The 18,965-nt window shown below is 40.9% G+C and overlaps 1 protein-coding gene across 3 annotated transcripts in view; it reads left to right on the top strand.

Annotated features, from left to right (window-relative positions):
• The window catches only part of lnpep (leucyl/cystinyl aminopeptidase), a 75,554-nt gene that overhangs the window by 27,190 nt on the left and 29,399 nt on the right, over window positions 1-18,965 (top strand). For all 3 annotated transcript variants that reach the window (XR_009651414.1, XR_009651415.1, XM_060907007.1), the window contains exons 2-10: window positions 3,694-4,519; window positions 4,629-4,767; window positions 7,963-8,094; window positions 8,320-8,440; window positions 8,605-8,756; window positions 12,530-12,643; window positions 12,930-13,061; window positions 13,148-13,279; window positions 13,359-13,510. Coding sequence is in view for 1 of the 3 variants with exons in the window: in XM_060907007.1 (XP_060762990.1) it covers window positions 3,694-4,519; window positions 4,629-4,767; window positions 7,963-8,094; window positions 8,320-8,440; window positions 8,605-8,756; window positions 12,530-12,643; window positions 12,930-13,061; window positions 13,148-13,279; window positions 13,359-13,510 (1,900 nt within the window). In the remaining 2 variants the exon portion in view is untranslated. The remainder of the gene's footprint in view (window positions 1-3,693; window positions 4,520-4,628; window positions 4,768-7,962; window positions 8,095-8,319; window positions 8,441-8,604; window positions 8,757-12,529; window positions 12,644-12,929; window positions 13,062-13,147; window positions 13,280-13,358; window positions 13,511-18,965) is intronic.

The raw sequence follows: 18,965 nt of genomic DNA, 5'->3' as shown, positions 1-18,965 counted from the left end.
AACTTCCATGGGGGGGGAAGAGTTGATTCCTGATTACTTGGCGTATCAGATCACGTGATGCCGTTCCACAATTATTGACACCTTTGTCCACAGTTCTCAACACCCAATTTTTTTTTTTTTAAATAAATAATCAGTATGTGGTATTAACAAACATAGTTTTTATTTAAAATTTGTTTTAGATAGACTTATATTTAGTACAAATATCTTTGATATGTTTATATCAGGGCGGCACAGTGGTGTAGTGGTTAGCGCTGTCGCCTCACAGCAAGAAGGTCCGAGTTCGAGCCCCGGGGCTGGCGAGGGCCTTTCTGTGTGGAGTTTGCATGTTCTCCCCGTGTCCGCGTGGGTTTCCTCCGGGTGCTCCGGTTTCCCCCACAGTCCAAAGACATGCAGGTTAGGTTAACTGGTGACTCTAAATTGACCGTAGGTGTGAGTGTGAGTGTGAATGGTTGTCTGTGTCTATGTGTCAGCCCTGTGATGACCTGGCGACTTGTCCAGGGTGTACCCCGCCTTTCGCCCGTAGTCAGCTGGGATAGGCTCCAGCTTGCCTGCGACCCTGTAGAACAGGATAAAGCGGCTACAGATAATGAGACATTTTGTTAATCATTCATTGTTTGTATTAATTTCTAGTTTTGTCGTTTACCAATAAATATCAACAGGCAATTGACACTGTAACCACATGGAAATCCAGGTCAAAGGTCACATGTCATTCCTTGAACCAAAATATAAAATGTCTACTGATATTGTAATATGTGGTAGATATTTACAACAAACTGCCAAAAAAAAAATTCTGAATAGAATAGAAGAATCTGAATATTTCAAGCATGTAATTTTTTTTTTTTTTTTATATGCTTGGAATTTAATTCTGCTCTAATTCTATTTATTGCAATCGGATTCCAAATACTCTGTAAACATTTCATTCTGTTATTAATCAGAAAAAAAATTTATATATAAAATCACAGCACTTTTTTTTTTTTTTAAGTACTTCATCTATGTTACCCAAAGCTCGATCCATAACAGTTGTAAATGTCACTTAATTCCACAGGGTGTCGATAATGGTGGACACCGGTGAAAGTGATCACTATTATCGACACCTCACGTGATTCTCAAATGCGTGTTTAGATACAGACTGGTGGCTGTCAAATGAAAGAGTAAGAAACAAAGTAGGTTTCAACAAGGAGATCATGAAATATCGGTGAATTTGATCAGTAAAAGCTAGGGCTGTCAAACGATTAAAATTTTTAATCGCGATTAATCTCATAAAAATCTTTAAACATCTGTTTAAATTGTACTCAAATACATTTCTACATCAGAGCAAACATTTGAATATATGCTCTGATGCTCCATGTCAATTATAAGGCTCATCTTCTCTATGATGGACAATATATCGGCCTAATGCACAAATATTTGGCATCCGGGTTTTTATATTAGATCTTGGCATGCAGCATATTCTTTCCAATGTAGCCTGTCAGACATCTGTTGGGCATACTGTAGGCTATGTGCAAAGCACGATTTGGAGAAATAACAGACTGTATTTTTTTTCTCAACTGTAATGGCTGCAAGCTACACTTTGAAGAGCAAAGAGGAAGTAGTTTGACTCCTGCAAGTTCATTCAAGTGAAGCAGTAGGCTATTTGGAAATCGCTAGGCTACCTACAATCTACAGGTGGAGAAAAGGGAATGTGCGCATTCCCGATCGTAGCCCATCAGATATCAACACATTTCACCCGGTAAAGTGAAAGTAAACGGAACTCGCACCGCATCGCATATGCAGACTTCAATTTAACTGACCATGTTGCGGGTTTATTTGACAAGTTGTAGAGCTACGTTTTACCACAAAGTTAATGTTATAACTAGCTTTATTTTGCATGCTAGTCACCTGCGAAAATCTGCATTGTTCCTTACCAAGATGAGCCCAATTCACTGTACCCTCCGATAATGCCGTCTTTTTTTTTAATCGCGATCAAATTTAATTGCGTTAACGCACTAATAACGCGTTAACTTCGACAGCCCAAAGTAAAAACATGTCCGTGATCTTTCCACCATGCTTACCTGCGATGATAACGTCCGGGTTTTCCTCAAATCACTGATCGTGCTGAAAAAAAAATTCCATCTCAGGTAACGAGCTGCGTCATCAGACGACAAGATCAAAGGGTGAGGCAGGTCTTCCGGTTGATTGATTAACCAATAATAATAACCATTGTAACTGAAACTCACGTTTGTAAAATTTTTTTTTTATATATATTGGTAAATCTGGTGGCATGGTGGTGTAGTGGTTAGCGCTGTCGCCTCACAGCAAGAAGGTCCTGGGTTCGAGCCCCGTGGCCGGCGAGGGCCTTTCTGTGCGGAGTTTGCATGTTCTCCCCGTGTCCGCGTGGGTTTCCTCCGGGTGCTCCGGTTTCCCCCACAGTCCAAAGACATGCAGGTTAGGTTAACTGGTGACTCTAAATTGACCGTAGGTGTGAATGTGAGTGTGAATGGTTGTCTGTGTCTATGTGTCAGCCCTGTGATGACCTGGCCACTTGTCCAGGGTGTACCCCGCCTTTCGCCCGTAGTCAGCTGGGATAGGCTCCAGCTTACCTGCGACCCTGTAGAAGGATAAAGCGGCTAGAGATGAGATGAAAAGGTGTCGATAATTATGGACTGTCGATAATTGTAGCCGCCGCTATAATAATAACAAGCTTTCAGCAGTGTCAATTCCAGAATCAGTATAATTAGGTTGGGTAAATGGTTATTACACATCCTAAAACAAAATATTGACACTTCACAGAGCTGTAAAACATTAAAGCTGTGTGTTTATCAGCACCATTGCTGTCATCAGCGAAAATCCTGTTTTGGATCAGTACATGGGATATTTCTCATTGTATAGAGCAAAGCTGAATCAGAACCAGAGGAGAACTTGTGGTTCAGTTTGCTACATTTCTAAAGTATAAAAATAAGGCGCACAGCCACGCCTGTGACTGCAAGAAAGCAGCTGTTCAAATTGTAATGTTTGCACAAGGGATGATTTATTGCGTTTATCTCGGCCAGGACTCGTGATAAGCAGGAGAAAGAGGTTGTTTTTTTAAACAGCTGTAACCTACATAGTGGCACTGTGTTTCGAATAATAAAGTACCTTTGTGGTTTAATTGCTTCTTGTTAAATAGCAGGACTAAAAAGTTTGATTTCCTGTGCAGATTATTTTAGTGCGCGTACAACACAGCCTGTTTTTCTCATAGCTCTTCGAGGAGGAAACGAAAGAAGGAAGATTGTGGTCACGTTTTAAGGGTGCTGATGAATCTGTATGCAGACGTCTGAATAAAAGTCGACAGGCCGAACTTTACATTTGGTCCACTTGTCTTGATATGTTTGCTCAAAATTTCATGATACAACCGTATAATGTTTATCCAGCAGTAAAAGAGCTCGACTTTACATTACCGTATTACATATAAACGTAATGGAACGGGCCACGCCACAGAATTTCTCTCTCACGTCTGGCTGTATATTGATGTGGTTAATGTGCTGCTTGAATTGCACTTGAGTGCAAAACAAGCTACGTGAGCACTCCTGTTTAGCCTGGGTGCGACAGCCCTATATGTCAACAGGAAATAACCAAATATTACCAGCAACAATTATTGTTTGATGCACATTGCAGAATTGAGTCTTTCTGCATATATCAGCTTTTTTTTTTTTGTTTGTTTTTTTTAATTCTCAGACCGAGCTCCACTTCCCCGGAACATGATAGAAAACAGCATGTTTGAGGAGGAACCTGACGTGGTGGATCTGGCGAAGGACTCTCCCTCCTACCCCATCGATTCGGACGATGTCACGTATGAGCCGCGCAGCTCCAGATTGCTGGTACGTGGCCTTGGCGAGAATGAGCTGGAAGATGATGAAGAAGACTACGAGTCTTCAGCTAGACTCCTGGGCATGTCCTTCATGAACCGCAGCTCCAACCAGCGCAGTGCCACCGCCTCCTACAGCCGCCAGCAACCATCCGGTTCGTGCGCCAGACCTTCTGCGAAGACCATGGTGGTGGGAGTCTTGCTCCTTGTCCTCGTTGCCTCATTGGTCATGGTCCTCTACTTCCTGCCCAAGTGCACTTTTTCTAAAGAAGGCTGCCACAAGGCCAGCTCCACCATGGAAGTCATCTATCCAATCTCCAAAAATGGCGAGCTTTTCCCATGGACGGACCTGAGGCTTCCAACCAGCGTGCGTCCTGTTGACTACCAGATCTCGCTCTATCCCAACCTGAGCACCATGACTTTCAGAGGGAGTGTAGCCATCACTGTAGTGGTCCTGCAAGAGACCAAGAAGGTTGTTTTGCACAGCTCTGATTTACAGATCCAGAGCGCCACTTTCCAAGGCAAAGCGGTGAAGATCTTGGAGTACGCGCCCTGGCAGCAGATTGCTATCAAGGTGTCAGAGGAGCTTAAAAAGGGACAAAAGTATGTGCTGAATATTAGCTATTCAGCAAACCTTTCCAGCAGCTATGATGGCTTCTATAACAGCTCTTACACCGACACAAACGGAATAAGAAGGTACACTAGATTATTATTACGATTTATGTGTTCCCTATTATTATTTAGTAGTAGTAGTATTGTTGGTGTAATTTATCATGTTTGTTTTCTCACTTGCTCTTTTCATCAGAGTTTTGGCTGCTACTCAGTTTGAACCCCTGGCTGCCCGCAAGGCTTTTCCTTGTTTTGATGAACCTGCCTTTAAAGCCACGTTTTTAATCAAGATGAAGAGAGAAGCGGAGTACATCAGCCTTTCTAACATGCCTTTGGTAATAACCCCAGTTTATTTGTGATGTTTTTTTGGACTGTTGCTAAAAAGAGATACAAGGTTCAAGAGATTCAAGATTTTTATTTGTCATATACACAATAACAGACACAGCGCAAGAGCAGTATTTTATTGCTGATATATACATACACAGTGCCTTGCAAAAGTATTCATCCCCCTTGGTGTTTGTCCTGTTTTGTCGCATTACAAGCTGGAATTAAAATGGATTTTTGGACGGTTAGCACCATTTGATTTACACAACATGCCTACCGCTTTAAAGGTGCACTTTTTTTTTTTAATTGTGACACAAACAATAATTAAGATGAAAAAACAGAAATCTGGAGTGTGCATAAGTATTCACCCCCTTTCATATGAAACCCCTAAATAAGAGCTGCTCCAACCAATTCACTTCATAAGTCACATCATTAGTTGATTAAGATCCACCTGTGTGCAATCAAAGTGTCACACGATGTCTGTATAAATCAACCTGTTCTGGAAGGACCCTGACTCTGCAACACTATTAAACAAGCAACATGAAAACCAAGGAGCCTCCAAACAGGTCAGAGACAAAGTTGTGGAGAAGTATAGATCAGGGCTGGGTTATAAACAATATACCAAACTTTGAATATCCCAGGGAGCTCCATTAAATCCATTATAGCAAAATGGAAAGAATATGGCACCACTACAAACCTGACAAGAGAAGGCCGCCCACCAAAACTCTCAGACCGGGCAAGGAGGGCATTAATCAGAGATGCAACAAAGATACCAAAGATAACACTGAAGGAGCTGCAAAGATCCACAGTGGAGATGAGAGTATCTGTCCATAGGACCACTTTAATCCGTACACTCCACAGAGTGGGGCTTTATGGAAGAGTGGCCAGAAAGAAGCCATTGCTTAAGAAAACACGTTTGGAGTTTGCCCAACAGCATGTGGCAGACTCCCCAAACACATGGAAGAAGATTCTCTGGTCAGATGAGACTAAAATTGAACTTTTTGGCCATCATGGGAAATGCCATATGTAGTGCAAACCCAACACCCTGAGAACACCATCCCTATAATGAAGCATGGTGGTGGCAGCAGCATGCTGTGGGGATGTTCTTTATCTGCAAGGAAAGGAAAGCTGGTCAGGACTGAAGGAAAGATGGATGGCCCTAAATACAGGGCAATTCTGGAGGAAAACCTGTTTGACTCGGCCAGAGGTTTGAGACTGGGACGAAAGTTCACATTCCAGCAGGACAATGACCCTAAACATACTGCTAAAGCTACACTGGAATGGTTTAAAGGGAAACATTTGAATGTCTTGGAATGGCCTAGTCAAAACCCAGACCTCAATCCAATTGAGAATCTGTGGCATAACTTGAAGATCGCTGTACACCAACGCAACCCATCTAACTTGAAGGAGCTGGAGCAGTTTTGCCTTGAGAAATGGGCAAAAATCCCAGTGACTAGATGTGCTAAGCTAATAGAGACATACCCCAAGAGACTTGCAGCTGTAATTGCAATGGGGGGGGGGCTGAATACTTCTTCACACTCGAGAGTTCTGTTTTTTCATCTTAATTATTGTTTGTGTCACAATTAAAAAAAAAAAAAAAAGAAAAAAATATGCATGATATGTAAATCAAATGGTGCTAACCCTCCAAAAATCCATTTTAATTCCAGCTTGTAATGCGACAAAACAGGACAAACACCAAGGGGGATGAATACTTTTGCAAGGCACTGTATATCACCTAATAGTACATCCACATTCTGTTAGTTTTGATTTTTTTCCTTGAAGCATCTTGTTTTATTTTCACAGCTGGCTATTTTAGTGTTGATCATTTGTATAATAATAAATATGTTTTATATTTATGGCCCTTCAAAGTTTCACAAAAATGCTGATATGCTGGCTTGGGCAGAATTTGAGTTTCAGACCCCTGTTCCAAAACGTTCACAGTAGAGCGTGTAATCAAAACATTCTATTTTTACTATCCTAATAGAGATGCACACTCCTTTCTCAAATGTTTGCCTCACTTTAGTCACACCCTAGCCATGACTTGTCTTAGTGTTTGCTTTTTTTTGTTTACATCCAGTGCCATTTACATTGTTTAAAAAAAAAAAGGAATGTGATATACGACATGAAGTGCTTTAAAAACCTTGATATTAAATTAGTGGTGTCTGGAGGAACGTTGAAAACGATATAAAAACCCCAGCACATGTTCGCGCACACACGGTGAATTCTACATGACACAAAATGAATGTTTTCTGCAACATATTTACAGATTTACTTAGCCTAGTAAACTAGACCCACCTGCCTAGCGGCCAAAAATATTTTTGCCTACGAGTGGGTCTAGCCTCGCACCATATAAACAAAAACACCCCGGGCATCAAATTGTGCCCGTCAATCACAACGCAAGGTTTTTGTTTGGATTCTTTGGGCGGGCTTTTGCAGGAGTGACGACAAAGCTGCGCGACACTGCAGAAAGCACAGCAGGAAAGATGGCTACCGCTAGTGAACAGCGCGCGTTTGACTCCGCTTTGGAATCAGTTTTAGAAGAATTAGACTTGGAGTTTTCGTTGAAACATGAGCAGGAAGAGGCTCTCCGCTCATTCCTTTTCAAGAAGGACGTTTTCGCTGTTTTGCCGACCGGCTATGGCAAAAGTCTGATCTACCAGCTGGCTCCGCTCGTAGCCAAAAGGATGGGGCTAGTTTGTGCAGTACGAAGAATTAATAAACAGCTTTTGAAACATTACTTTTTGATTGTTTCTTATTTTCCCGTTATTTTAAATTTAAGGGAAATTATTTCACCAAACACCACGAAATAAAAACTCTTAAAAACAGTTTAAGCAAACCCTTGAAAAACACTTGGAAAAAATAAGAGTGTATGTTAAGTATGTGGTACAGACTCCAAACTTGTGGTCATTATCTCCAAACTTCTTAATATCTAGAACCTGTTTATTAATTAATACGCATTTTGAAAAATTATTTATTTCAAGGCCTCCCCCACTGCTTTCTGTCGCTCTGACTACGTCACAGTCACTGTTGCACTGATTGGTCAGAGCGTTGGCCTATACGCACAGAGACAGTTTGAAAGACAGCGGTTTGTTCCACCCCCACCTGTCGGAAATGTCTACGGATTGAGACCAGACTAAATATTCACATTTAGTCTGGCTTGCCAGGCTAAGATTTACTCTGACTTACTGGTTTGTTTGTTTGTTAAGGCCAGAACTACGCAATTGTCGGATGGGCTTTTTGAGGATGAGTTTGAGAAGAGTGTCAATATGAGCACCTATCTGGTTGCCTTTATTGTAGCCAACTTCAGCAGTGTCCACAAAAATGTCTCGGACACTCTGGTATGTATGTTTCTTGCTTGTTCCACTGCACTTTTTTTTTTTTAAATACTTCTTTTGTATTTGAAAAAATGCATCCAGAAAGAATTCACATGGCTTATACTGAGACAACTTGCTGCTGTTGATGATGATGATGATGATGATGTTTGGGTGTTTATTATCCGGTTTTTTAATTCTTAAACTGATTAGGTCTAATATGCGTGCTCATCTGTATCACATTTTCAACAGGTCTCTGTATACGCAGTCCCAGATAAAAAGGACCAAGTGCATTATGCACTGGAAACAGCTGCCAGGCTGCTGCAGTTCTACAATCAGTTCTTTGAGATCAAGTATCCATTGCGTAAATTAGGTGAGACAGGCTTCACTTTGTAGTTCCTGAGCAAATGGAAATAATCCAATTCTCTATATGGTAGCGTATTCGTGTTAACGGTGTTTACTAGTAACTCAGTTTGTGTTGGTCGGATTTATTTTTGGCAAATTGCGTTACTTAATGTCTCTCTCTTTGATTAACAGACTTAGTGGGGATTCCAGACTTCCTGGCTGGAGCCATGGAGAACTGGGGTCTCATCACATTCAGGGAGATGACACTGCTCGTGGGTAATCATTCCTCCCCCATGGATAAACAACTCGTGTCCTCTGTTATTGCCCATGAACTTGCACATCAGGTACACAAAATGATTCACAGTAACAGAAACATTACGTAAAAACGTTACCCTGCGTCCACACTCGCAAGTGACCGCGTAATTCCCCGTCAGCTCCCAGATTGAGGTGCATAAATGAGGGGGAAAAGTCATAAATGTGGTTTAATTTTATCCTGTCACATACAGCCTCTGATTTAATATGTTGTGGTAGCGGGGGCGTGGTCAAGCATCAGCTGTGGGCGGCGAGTAGACCCGGCAGGTAACACATGATAAGTTTCACCTGTGTTTGATTACTGGAAATTACATTACATTAATTACATTACAGGCATTTAGCAGATGCTCTTATCCTGAGCAACATACAACACACCCTGAGCAGCCTGGGGAGCAGGTGGGGGTTCAGTGCCTTGCTCAAGGGCTCTTCAGCTATTCCTGTTGGTCCAGGGACTTGAACTGGTGACCTTTTGGTCCCAAAGCTGCTTCTCTAACCATTAGGCCATTGCTTCACCTTTTTGTGGAATTTTTTTTTTTTTATGTCTTCTTGCAGAGCAAAGCCGGTAATTGGGGGGAGAGAGAAAGAAAGAAAAGAAAAGAGCTAGAGAGAGAAGGAAAGAAAAGAGATCGGGAGTAAGAGAGAGAGAAAAGAGATGGGGAGAGAAGGGAAAGAAAAGAGATGGAGAGAGACAGAGAGACAGGAAAGGGAAAGAAGAGATGGAGGGAGAGAGAAAGAAAGGAACAAAAAGAGATGGGGAGAGGAAGGAAAGGGAAAGAAGAGGGATGGAGACAAAAAATGGAAAGAAAAGAGATGGAGATAGAGAAAGAAAAGAGAGGGAGAGAGACAGAGAGAAAAGAGACGGGAGAGAGAGAAGGAAAGAAGAGTGGGGAGAGAGAGAAAGAAAAGAGTGGGGAGAGAGACAGAGAAAAAGAAATTAGATGGGTAGAGAAAAAGAAAGGAAAGAAAAGAGATGGGAAAGAGAGAGTAAGAAGAGATGGGGAGAGAGAAAGAAAGGAAAGAAAAGAGATGGGGGGAGAGAGAAAGAAAGGAATGAAAAGAGATGGGGAAAGAAAGAAAAGGAAAGAAAAGAGGAGATGGGAGAGAGACAGAAAGAAAAGAGAGAAAGAAAAGGAAAGTGGGGAGGGAAAGAAAAGAGGAGATGGGGAGAGACAGAAAGAAAAGAGAGAGAGAGAAAGAAAAGGAAAGAGTGGGGAGAGAAAGAAAGAAAAGAGATGGGGAGAGAGAAAAGAGATGGGGGAGAGAGAGAAAGAAAAGGAAAGAAGAGTGGGGAGAGAGACAGAGAAAGAAAAGAGATGGAGAGAGGGAAAGAAAAGAGTGGGGGAGAGAGACAGAAAGAAATAAAAGAAAAGAGATGGAGAGAGAGAAAGGAAGGAAAGAAAAGAGATGGAAAAGAAAAAAGGAAAGAAAAGAGATGGGGGAGAGACAGAGAGAGAAAAGAGATGGGAGAGAGAGAGAAGGAAAGAAGAGTGGGGAGAGAGACAGAGAAAGAAAAGAGATGGAGAGAGGGAAAGAAGAGTGGGGAGAGGGACAGAGAAAGAGAGAGAAATTAGATGGGTAGAGAAAAAGAAAGGAAAGAAAAGAGATGGGGAGAGACAGAGAGAGAAAAGAGACGGGAGAGAGAGAAGGAAAGAAGAGTGGGGAGAGAGAAAGAAAAGAGTGGGGAGAGAGACAGAGAAAAAGAAATTAGATGGGTAGAGAAAAAGAGAAAAGAAAAGAGATGGGAAAGAGAGTAAGAAAAGAGATGGGAGAGAGAGAAGGAAAGAAGAGTGGGGGGAGAGAGAGAAAGAAAGAAATTAGATGGGTAGAGAAAAAGAAAGGAAAGAAAAGAGATGGGAAAGAGAGAGTAAGAAAAGAGATGGGGGGAGAGAGAGACCTTGCCTTACATTACTGTACCTTGGTTTGTGTGTGCATGTGTACAAATAAAACACTCCTTGAATAGTCGAGCTGTCTCAGTGTGTCTCACCCCTGGGGTTTGGCACCAGTGTGACACTCAAACAGCTCGGGGAGTGAGGAACGGGGAAACAGAGTTGACAGTTCAAGGTGCATTTTACGTATTTCTTTCTAACTTCACTTTTCAGTGACTTCTGCAATTTCTTTATCTTTACACATGAGTCAACAAACATGGCTCTGAGTAGTTCATCTCTCTCTGATTACAACCTCACTCTGCAAGAACACAGAAAAACACACGAGAGTAAATTACCAGGAATCGAACAGAGGTGATGCTCCCCACGTATTACCTGCCAGTTCCAGCTGACTCCTCACCACCCACAGCTGGCGCTCGACCACGCCCCTGCTGCCCCAGGAGTATAGAGACGTTATGAAGAAAAGTATAGCGTAGGAGGCAAGGCAAGTTTATTTATATAGCACATTTCATACACAATGGCAGTTCAATGTGCTTTACAGAAGTAAAAACAAAAACAGTAAACAATAGAGAAATAAAATTACATAATTTTATTTTTATTCTAAAACAATTAATTAAAATAATTAAAAGAAATTAAAAGAAAATAATAAGAATTAAACAATAGTAAAAATAAAATAATAAAATGAAGTAGTAGTTCAAATAGGATGAGAAAGAAAAGAGAAAAAAAAACCCAGCAGAATAGAATAAAGAATAAAATAGGATAAAGTTAAAGTAAATTTAAAACATGCAGAGAAGTAAAGATTATAAAGAATTTAAAGAAGACAATATTAATTATTTAACAGAAAGCATCTGAAAACAGCTTGGTCTTTAGTCTAGATTTGAAGCTGCCAACAGCAGGAGCATTTTTAATGTCCTCTGGCAGTTGGTTCCATAGCTGTACTGCATAGTAGCTAAAAGCTGCTTCACCACACTTTGTTTTAACAACTGGTTTTAATAGTAAATTTTGCTGCTGCGATCTGGTAGATCTGATTGGGTTAGGCCACTGCAACATATCAGAGAGGTAATTGGGCCCTGTACCATTTAGAGATTTATACACCAGCAGCAATACTTTAAAGTCAATTCTGTAGCTTACTGGAAGCCAGTGAAGAGACCTTAGAATTGGAGTAATGTGCTCTGTTCTTTTTGTTCGTGTGAGAACCCTCGCCGCTGCATTTTGAACCAGCTGAAGTCGTTTGATGGTCTTTTTTGGCAGGCCTGTGAAAAGGCCATTGCAGTAATCAACCCTACTAGAGATGAAGGCATGTATTCGTTTTTCCAGATCATTTTTTGACACAAGTCCTCTTAGTTTGGAAATGTTTTTTAGGTGATAAAATGCCGTTTTAGTGATTGCTTTCATGTGACTGTCAAAGTTTAGCTCGCTGTCAATGAAAACACCAAGATTTTTAACCAGTAGCAGAGTTCTCTGGTGAGTGTATGTGGCTCGCACAGTTGGCTTGCTTTGCTAATCTGCCAACAGAGTACGGTACAAAGCCTAGCATGTAACACGTTTACGCTGACTAGTCTCATCTCGTTATCTCTAGCTGCTTTATCCTGTTCTACAGGGTCGCAGGCAAGCTGGAGCCTATCCCAGCTGACTACGGGCGAGAGGCAGGGTACACCCTGGACAAGTCGCCAGGTCATCGCAGGGCTACGCTGACTAGTACAGTATGTAATTGCTGTTTAACTAGTTTGCGTTAGAAGCCCAGTACACTCACCAGCCACTTTATTAGGAACACTGTGCTAATGCTGGGTAGGACCTCTGAACAATCTCAGCTGTTCAGGACATGAGGTTCCACCAGGTGTTGAGATATTGTCTTGATTAAATCGTTGGAAAATTACAACAAAAAAACCCTGCAAAAATGTTTTTTGTTTTGTCTGTTTAAGTGGTTCGGGAACCAGGTCACCATGCGCTGGTGGAATGATCTCTGGCTGAACGAAGGATTTGCAACATACATGCAGTACTTGTCTATAGAGAAAGTTTTCCCCAATCTTGACATTGTAAGTGCTTGTAATTCTACATTATAAAGATAATAAACTAGTTGTATTAATATTAAGTATATTAATTAAATGAATGTGTGCGCACACATCTTAAAGAATGTTGGGAAAAAATGTTACCACCAAAAACAGCCTTCATACATTTTGTACAATTTTTTTTTTTTTTTTAAACATATCTGGGAATATTCATCATCTGCTTGCAGCATTATTCTACTTTAAGGATGTTTTCGATACGCATTCTGATACCAACTTTTTTTTTTGGTTGGTTGGTTGGTTGGCTCTTTTCCAGGGCCTTGAATTCCTGAATGTACGTTTCGAAGCCCTTGCCAAAGACGCATTGAATTCGTCCCATCCTGTGTCTGCTAAAGTAACCGCTCCAGAGGAAGTGGAAGAGATGTTTGACTCTGTGTCCTACGAGAAGGTTTCATATTCTGAGCACATCTCTTCACGTGTCCTTCAGGCCACCAGCTAGACACTACCATTGACCTTTTCATTGTTCTCACCCAGGGTGCCTCTCTTTTACGCATGCTGAATACAACACTTGGCGAAAACGTGTTCAGGAAAGGAGTGATTGAGTATCTGAAAAAGTACAACGGCAGCAATACAGACAAGGAAGATCTGTGGAACACCTTTTCACAGGTACAACCTTCTCCACGTATGAGTGATTTTGTTGAATATTAATTATGCTTCATTCACCACACTGTCACTGCTGTTCCAGTTCACAAAAACATCCATCGACGTGGCGCAGATGATGAACACCTGGACTGTACAAAAAGGTTTTCCGCTGGTCACCGTGAACAGAACAGGCAACCAAGTGAAAGTAACACAAGACCATTTCCTCCTCAGTCCTGGCAACACCACAGAACACAGGTATTTCATGATCTGTTTTTGGCCTGAGGTTTTGTTTGTGCAGTCTTCAGTAACACTGCAGCCTTAAGCGTTCAGTCCCAAATTACTGCTCAGATCAGGATGTGGTTCTTGCTTATCTTTTTAATGTGGTCAGGATCTGATACCAGCCTGAACAGGACACACCCTTGAACTGACACATGCAAACTACCAACACAGCCATCAAGATTTATGATAAATCTGTTGTAAGCTGTTTAGATTTCTTTTTTTAATTGCATTGTACAAATGTAAATTTCTACAAAAGTTTCGTGCAAACTCTCATCTACAATTCTTGTCATGGAATTTCTACAGTGTACTATGAAATCATTAAGTTAACATTCATAAGACGCACAAGTTTATCGTCCTCAGAACTGGGCTACCATTTGGGGGAAGAACAGCATTTTTTTTTTTTAAATAAATGGTGATATTTAACCCTCTGAAGTCTGAGGGTATTTTTATGGCACTCTAATGATTTTGGTATGCTCTGACTGTCAATTTAAACAAATCTAAGCAGTATTTTCAAAGTCATATGACTTTTTTTTTGTATTCAGCACAAGTTCAGCTACAATTTTATATATAATACAATATTTTATATATTCATGATTGTACTTTTAACAAATAACATAAATGAAGATATTGTAAAAAGCAGTTTTAGAACGGTGTTGGAATGTGTGAAAAAACACAACCTTACCCATTCTGTCGAACTGTTTTGATCACTTGCGATGATTCTGTTCAGTCTTAAGAATGTATCAAGCACAAAAACTTAAATCTGCTGCATTGATTTGGACAATTAACTGGCCATCAAAAAATGTATGTCTTATTGTTTTGGGATAAAAGGTTGGTAGTGGGAGGGGGTTTCAATGAGAAGGGTAAAAATTTCCATTCCATTCAGTGAGAAGAGTGAAAACCCCTCCCACTGCCATCACTTAATCCCATCAGGTCAAGTCCCATTGGGTAAGGTCATGTTTTTTTTGTTTTTTTTTTTCCACACAGTTCTAAAACTACTTTTTACAACATCTTCATTTATCTGGTATTTGACTTTATTTTGGTATTTGACTCTATTCAGTGTGTCTTGAAATGAACTCTTGTACTATTTTACTCAGTTTGGAGCCACAACTGTTACTCTCTTACACAATTACTCTGTAATTTTACTCCAACTCCAGATTTTACTCTCTAAACTCAAAGTACAACAAAATTAACTATTTTTGAGGAAAATACTTTTAACTCTGGAAAAATTGCTTGGTCATTTTTCCTGTGTATGCACTACAGCGCACACATCAACTGATCTGCTCATAATATATAGAAGAAATATTTACACTTACTCGAGTTGACCTTTGGCTGGATTGGGTCGAAGTAAAAAATTTAAAAAAAATTTAAAAAAGGCACTGCTCATCAGTGTTGCAGTTGTCAAGATTGAATTTAATCACTGTCCTGAATCATGAATTGATTCGCTGTCCTGAAATTGAATCACTGTCCTGAATCATGAATTGAATCGATGTCCTAAATCATCTTGTAGCAGTTTGTAGGGGTGGAGCACAGAAAAGATGGCAGGCCAGAATTAAGTTCCACAAGAAAAAACTCTTTATTTAGTACTTTTCAGTAACTATATTCACACTCTCGGCCCCCCCCACACACACGAGTCGTCAGGTCAGGGAGAGAGCTTCCTTCCTCTGCTCTCTCTCTCCTTATATAGGGCGTGGTCACTGGGGAAGACACACAAACACAGATTAATCAACATCAGGTGCAGTGATTCTGCCACTTACCTTCCCTGACTCCGCCCTCCGGTCACAGACCGACGCTTGACCACGCCCCCGCTGCCACAAATCTGAAGTGCATAAAATCCGTGTGCCATCTTGAAACAAGTTTTACCTCCAAATAGCCTAAACTATTGTCAGACAGATTTTATCCTGTTTACGGTGGGCGTTCCCACCGCGAAAGAGAAACCAACCGAAAGAGTGAAAATGATTATCATGCTGTTACCATAGGAATAGTCTTTCATGAAGGCTTAAGTGGGCACTCTGTGTTCTGACTCCGGTGTGACTGAGTAAGGTGACAAGTTTTATGTTGGGTCATTTAAAAACTATATTATTTGGCAGTGGGCACATTGGAAAGTATAAAGTTTCTATCAATATGTTTATCATGCTTGTATGATAAACTTGCGAAGATATTTATCTAAATGCATGACCTACTCATTCTAAACCTGCCGAGCTTCACTGGCGAAACTCTCGACCCCAGAGGGTTAAAGTCATTCTGGTCAGTGGCTAAGCATTGCTGACACAAATCTCAAAAACCATATGCAAGACCTGAAACTAGCCCAAAAATTCAGCACTGGAAAAGGGAGACACATTTTGCATTCTTGTTCTTATTCCTTTGTGTAACGAAAAAAAAGTTACTGTGGTGCGCACTCATTCGTGGTGTGGGGACATTAACCACACCAAAATCCCCCTTTCCTTCCTGGAATATGTACAGTACCATATATATCTTACAATAGAAATTGTTCTGTACATCATAGACACACTGTCTGCACTTGTACTTTCCATTTGTTTGCCCAAACTGATTAGATGTCATTCTGATTTTTATTTAAAACATGATCTTTGTGGCCATAGATTTTTAAACTATCCCAATTTGGTGTTTAAAAAAAAAAAAAAAGTACAACCCCTATCCTGTCCTCTGCTCCTCCACTGAAAAGGTTCATAGTGTGAACATGGGGGGGGGGGCGCCGTGATTCTTGTGGCACAGTGGTGTAGTGGTCAGCACCATCGCCTCACAAGTGCAAGAAGGTTCTGGGTTCGAGCCCAGTGGCCGATGGGGACCTTTCTGTGTAGAGGTTGCATGTTCTCCCCGTGCCTGCGTGGGTTTCCTCCGGGTGCTCAGGTTTCCTCCCACAGTCCAAAGACATGGATTAGGTTGACTGGCTACTCTAAATTGCCCATAGGTGTACCTGCCATCAGATGAGGGTTTGGGTTCCTCTGAGGTGCTATAATCACCCAAAAGAATTCAGGGAAGTTAGTTGATAGCTTCCTGGATCGCCGACCCTCAACTATGAGGATGGCAACAGACAGGCAGATTCTTGCCCCAGTGGCCCTTGATTAATTAGGATGCAGTGCTGCAGCACAGCAACCTATGGGCTCCCCTAGGGGAGCCCATAGGTTGCAGTGCAAAGCACTGCAACTATTGTTCTTCTACGTGTTTCTTCTTCTTCTTCTTCTGTATTCTTCTTCCTCTTACGCAAATTTCGATTTCGAATAACTCAATAACCATATGTCGCACACAGACAAACAATATATCAAAACGTGCGGCTCGATCGGACTCGCTATGCTATTACTTTTCTCTACAGAATACGATTTTTTCGCGACATAGTCGCGAAAAAATCGTCGAAAAAAACCCCATTCATTTCTATGGGATTATTTGAAAAAAAAGCACTTTTTCAACGTTTTTCAAACGTCCGCTGCTCTGGCATGCTTTCACCTAGAGACGTGATTCAAACTCTAAAACGTAAGAAAACTTCTCCTCTGTGGATCTGGCATTCAACTTTTCTGCTAGGTTCTACACTTTCGGATCAGTCCCGGCTCAACCGCCATGTGGGTTCCGGGAGAAAATCCGGCTTTTGAATGGGTGTCTATTGCGTTACACACCAGTGCATCTCGTTAAGTCAGAGTGTAGACAGCTTGAAAAAAAAGGTCAGACTTTCTCGCTTAAACTGTGTTTTCAGCCACAAATTTCACTCTACAGACATGATTTTCTCAAAAGTAGTAGGAAAACTTGTCCTGATTCACACAATGTGTCTAACTAAACGATAGGATTTACAGTTTTTGAATGAGAAGCCTCAAACTGAGAAGAGTGCAGCCGAGAGGCTTCATTGACACCCATTATAAACGGGACAGAAAAGTCACTCATTTTTAACTTGCTCTAGTGTCATTATTTTTAACACTACAGACAAAAAAATACATCATTTTATTCAGTAGACCCTTCTAGCGCTCACTGTGAAAGAATTTTGTGAATAGCTGCTTCCGTTGTCGAGTTATTTGTCATTGTTCGAGGCCTGGTCCTTCATGAAAAACAGCACAAAACTCCATACCTTGTGTGTCTTAGCTCATTGACACCCATTATAAAAGTGACAGAAAAGTCTCTCATTTTTAACACTACAGACAAAAAATTACATCAGTCTATTCAGGAGACCCTTCTAGCGCTCACTGTGAAAGAATTTTGTGAATTTCTTTTGTTTGTGAAAAAAAAAAAACAGCCTCGGTCGGCATGACACTTCACCTTAGCCGCCCACTTTATTAGGAACACTTCTGTTCGTACATACAAACTACAACCACTCTTCTTAGAGTTTAGAGTTTATTTTATTTTTAAAAGGGACAGTGCACAAATTAAACATTATCCTTGTGGTAAGGACAGATGTCTGTCCCAGGTTATAGCAGTACATGCTAATTTCCACCTGTAGTCACTTTGTTTATACTCTTGAATAGCTCTTCTTCATGACGGCTGCTGTCTCAAGCACACACACAATCATTGCATTGAAACGTCATTGCAGGTCACACATTCACGGCCAGCAAACATGCGTGACCGAATTGCTTCGCGCACTGCATCCTCTCACAATTTCCCCCGGGGAATTGTCCGGTCTAGTGGTTGTTGCAGTTCCCATTATTGACCACGAGGTGCAGTAATTACTCGAGCTGAATGGTGTTGTGAGCATGCTTACCGTGACCGTGAAACTTCTGGAAAGGCAAGAAAAAAAAATCACTCAGAGGTCATTTGTATTTCAACGGAATTTAAAGGTGCACTATTTAGGGGACTCAGAAATGGAATATAGTATTGTGTTTTTGTAAGCTTGGAATAAGCCCGTCAGAGCCACATAGGGATGCAGTCCTCTTCCACAGAGCCCACCATGTTGCACCGCCATGTTTCTACAGTAACTCAGAATGGACAAACCAAAACCTGGCTCTAGAGAGCGCCTTTAAAACATCTGGAGTTGTGAATGAGGACTATATGAAGTTTACATTTGTTTCACGGCTGATTGACCTGCTCCTAAAGTCAAGCCCCCACTGGTATTTTACATACACAATTGTGGTAATATTTAAATATGTAATGAAAAACTTCATATTTTGAACTTTGAATAGAAAGGAACAGAGCTTGAAATGTGCAGTGGTCTGGAAAAACCCAGCAGTTATCAGTGTCACTGAATTCTGGCAAATGGCCAAAAAAAGGAGGAAACCCCAAGTTTTACTGTACCTGTTTTTTTTTTTTTGCTTTTGCCTACACCATATTTACCATATACATTTTATCAAAACAACAATGAAGTGTTTTTGTTTGACTTTTTAATCTTTCCTAGATTTTCTGCAAATATCATATTGAATAAATGACTTAACAAAAGTGATTGTAAAAACAGTTTGCCAGAAGAGGTCTAAAACTTGAGTCACACACTGAATGTCACATT

Source organism: Neoarius graeffei, chromosome 24 (assembly GCF_027579695.1).
Source record: "Neoarius graeffei isolate fNeoGra1 chromosome 24, fNeoGra1.pri, whole genome shotgun sequence".
Lineage (NCBI taxonomy): Eukaryota > Metazoa > Chordata > Actinopteri > Siluriformes > Ariidae > Neoarius > Neoarius graeffei.
Note: the sequence above shows the minus strand (reverse complement) of the source record. Positions and strands in the feature narration are given on the sequence as shown.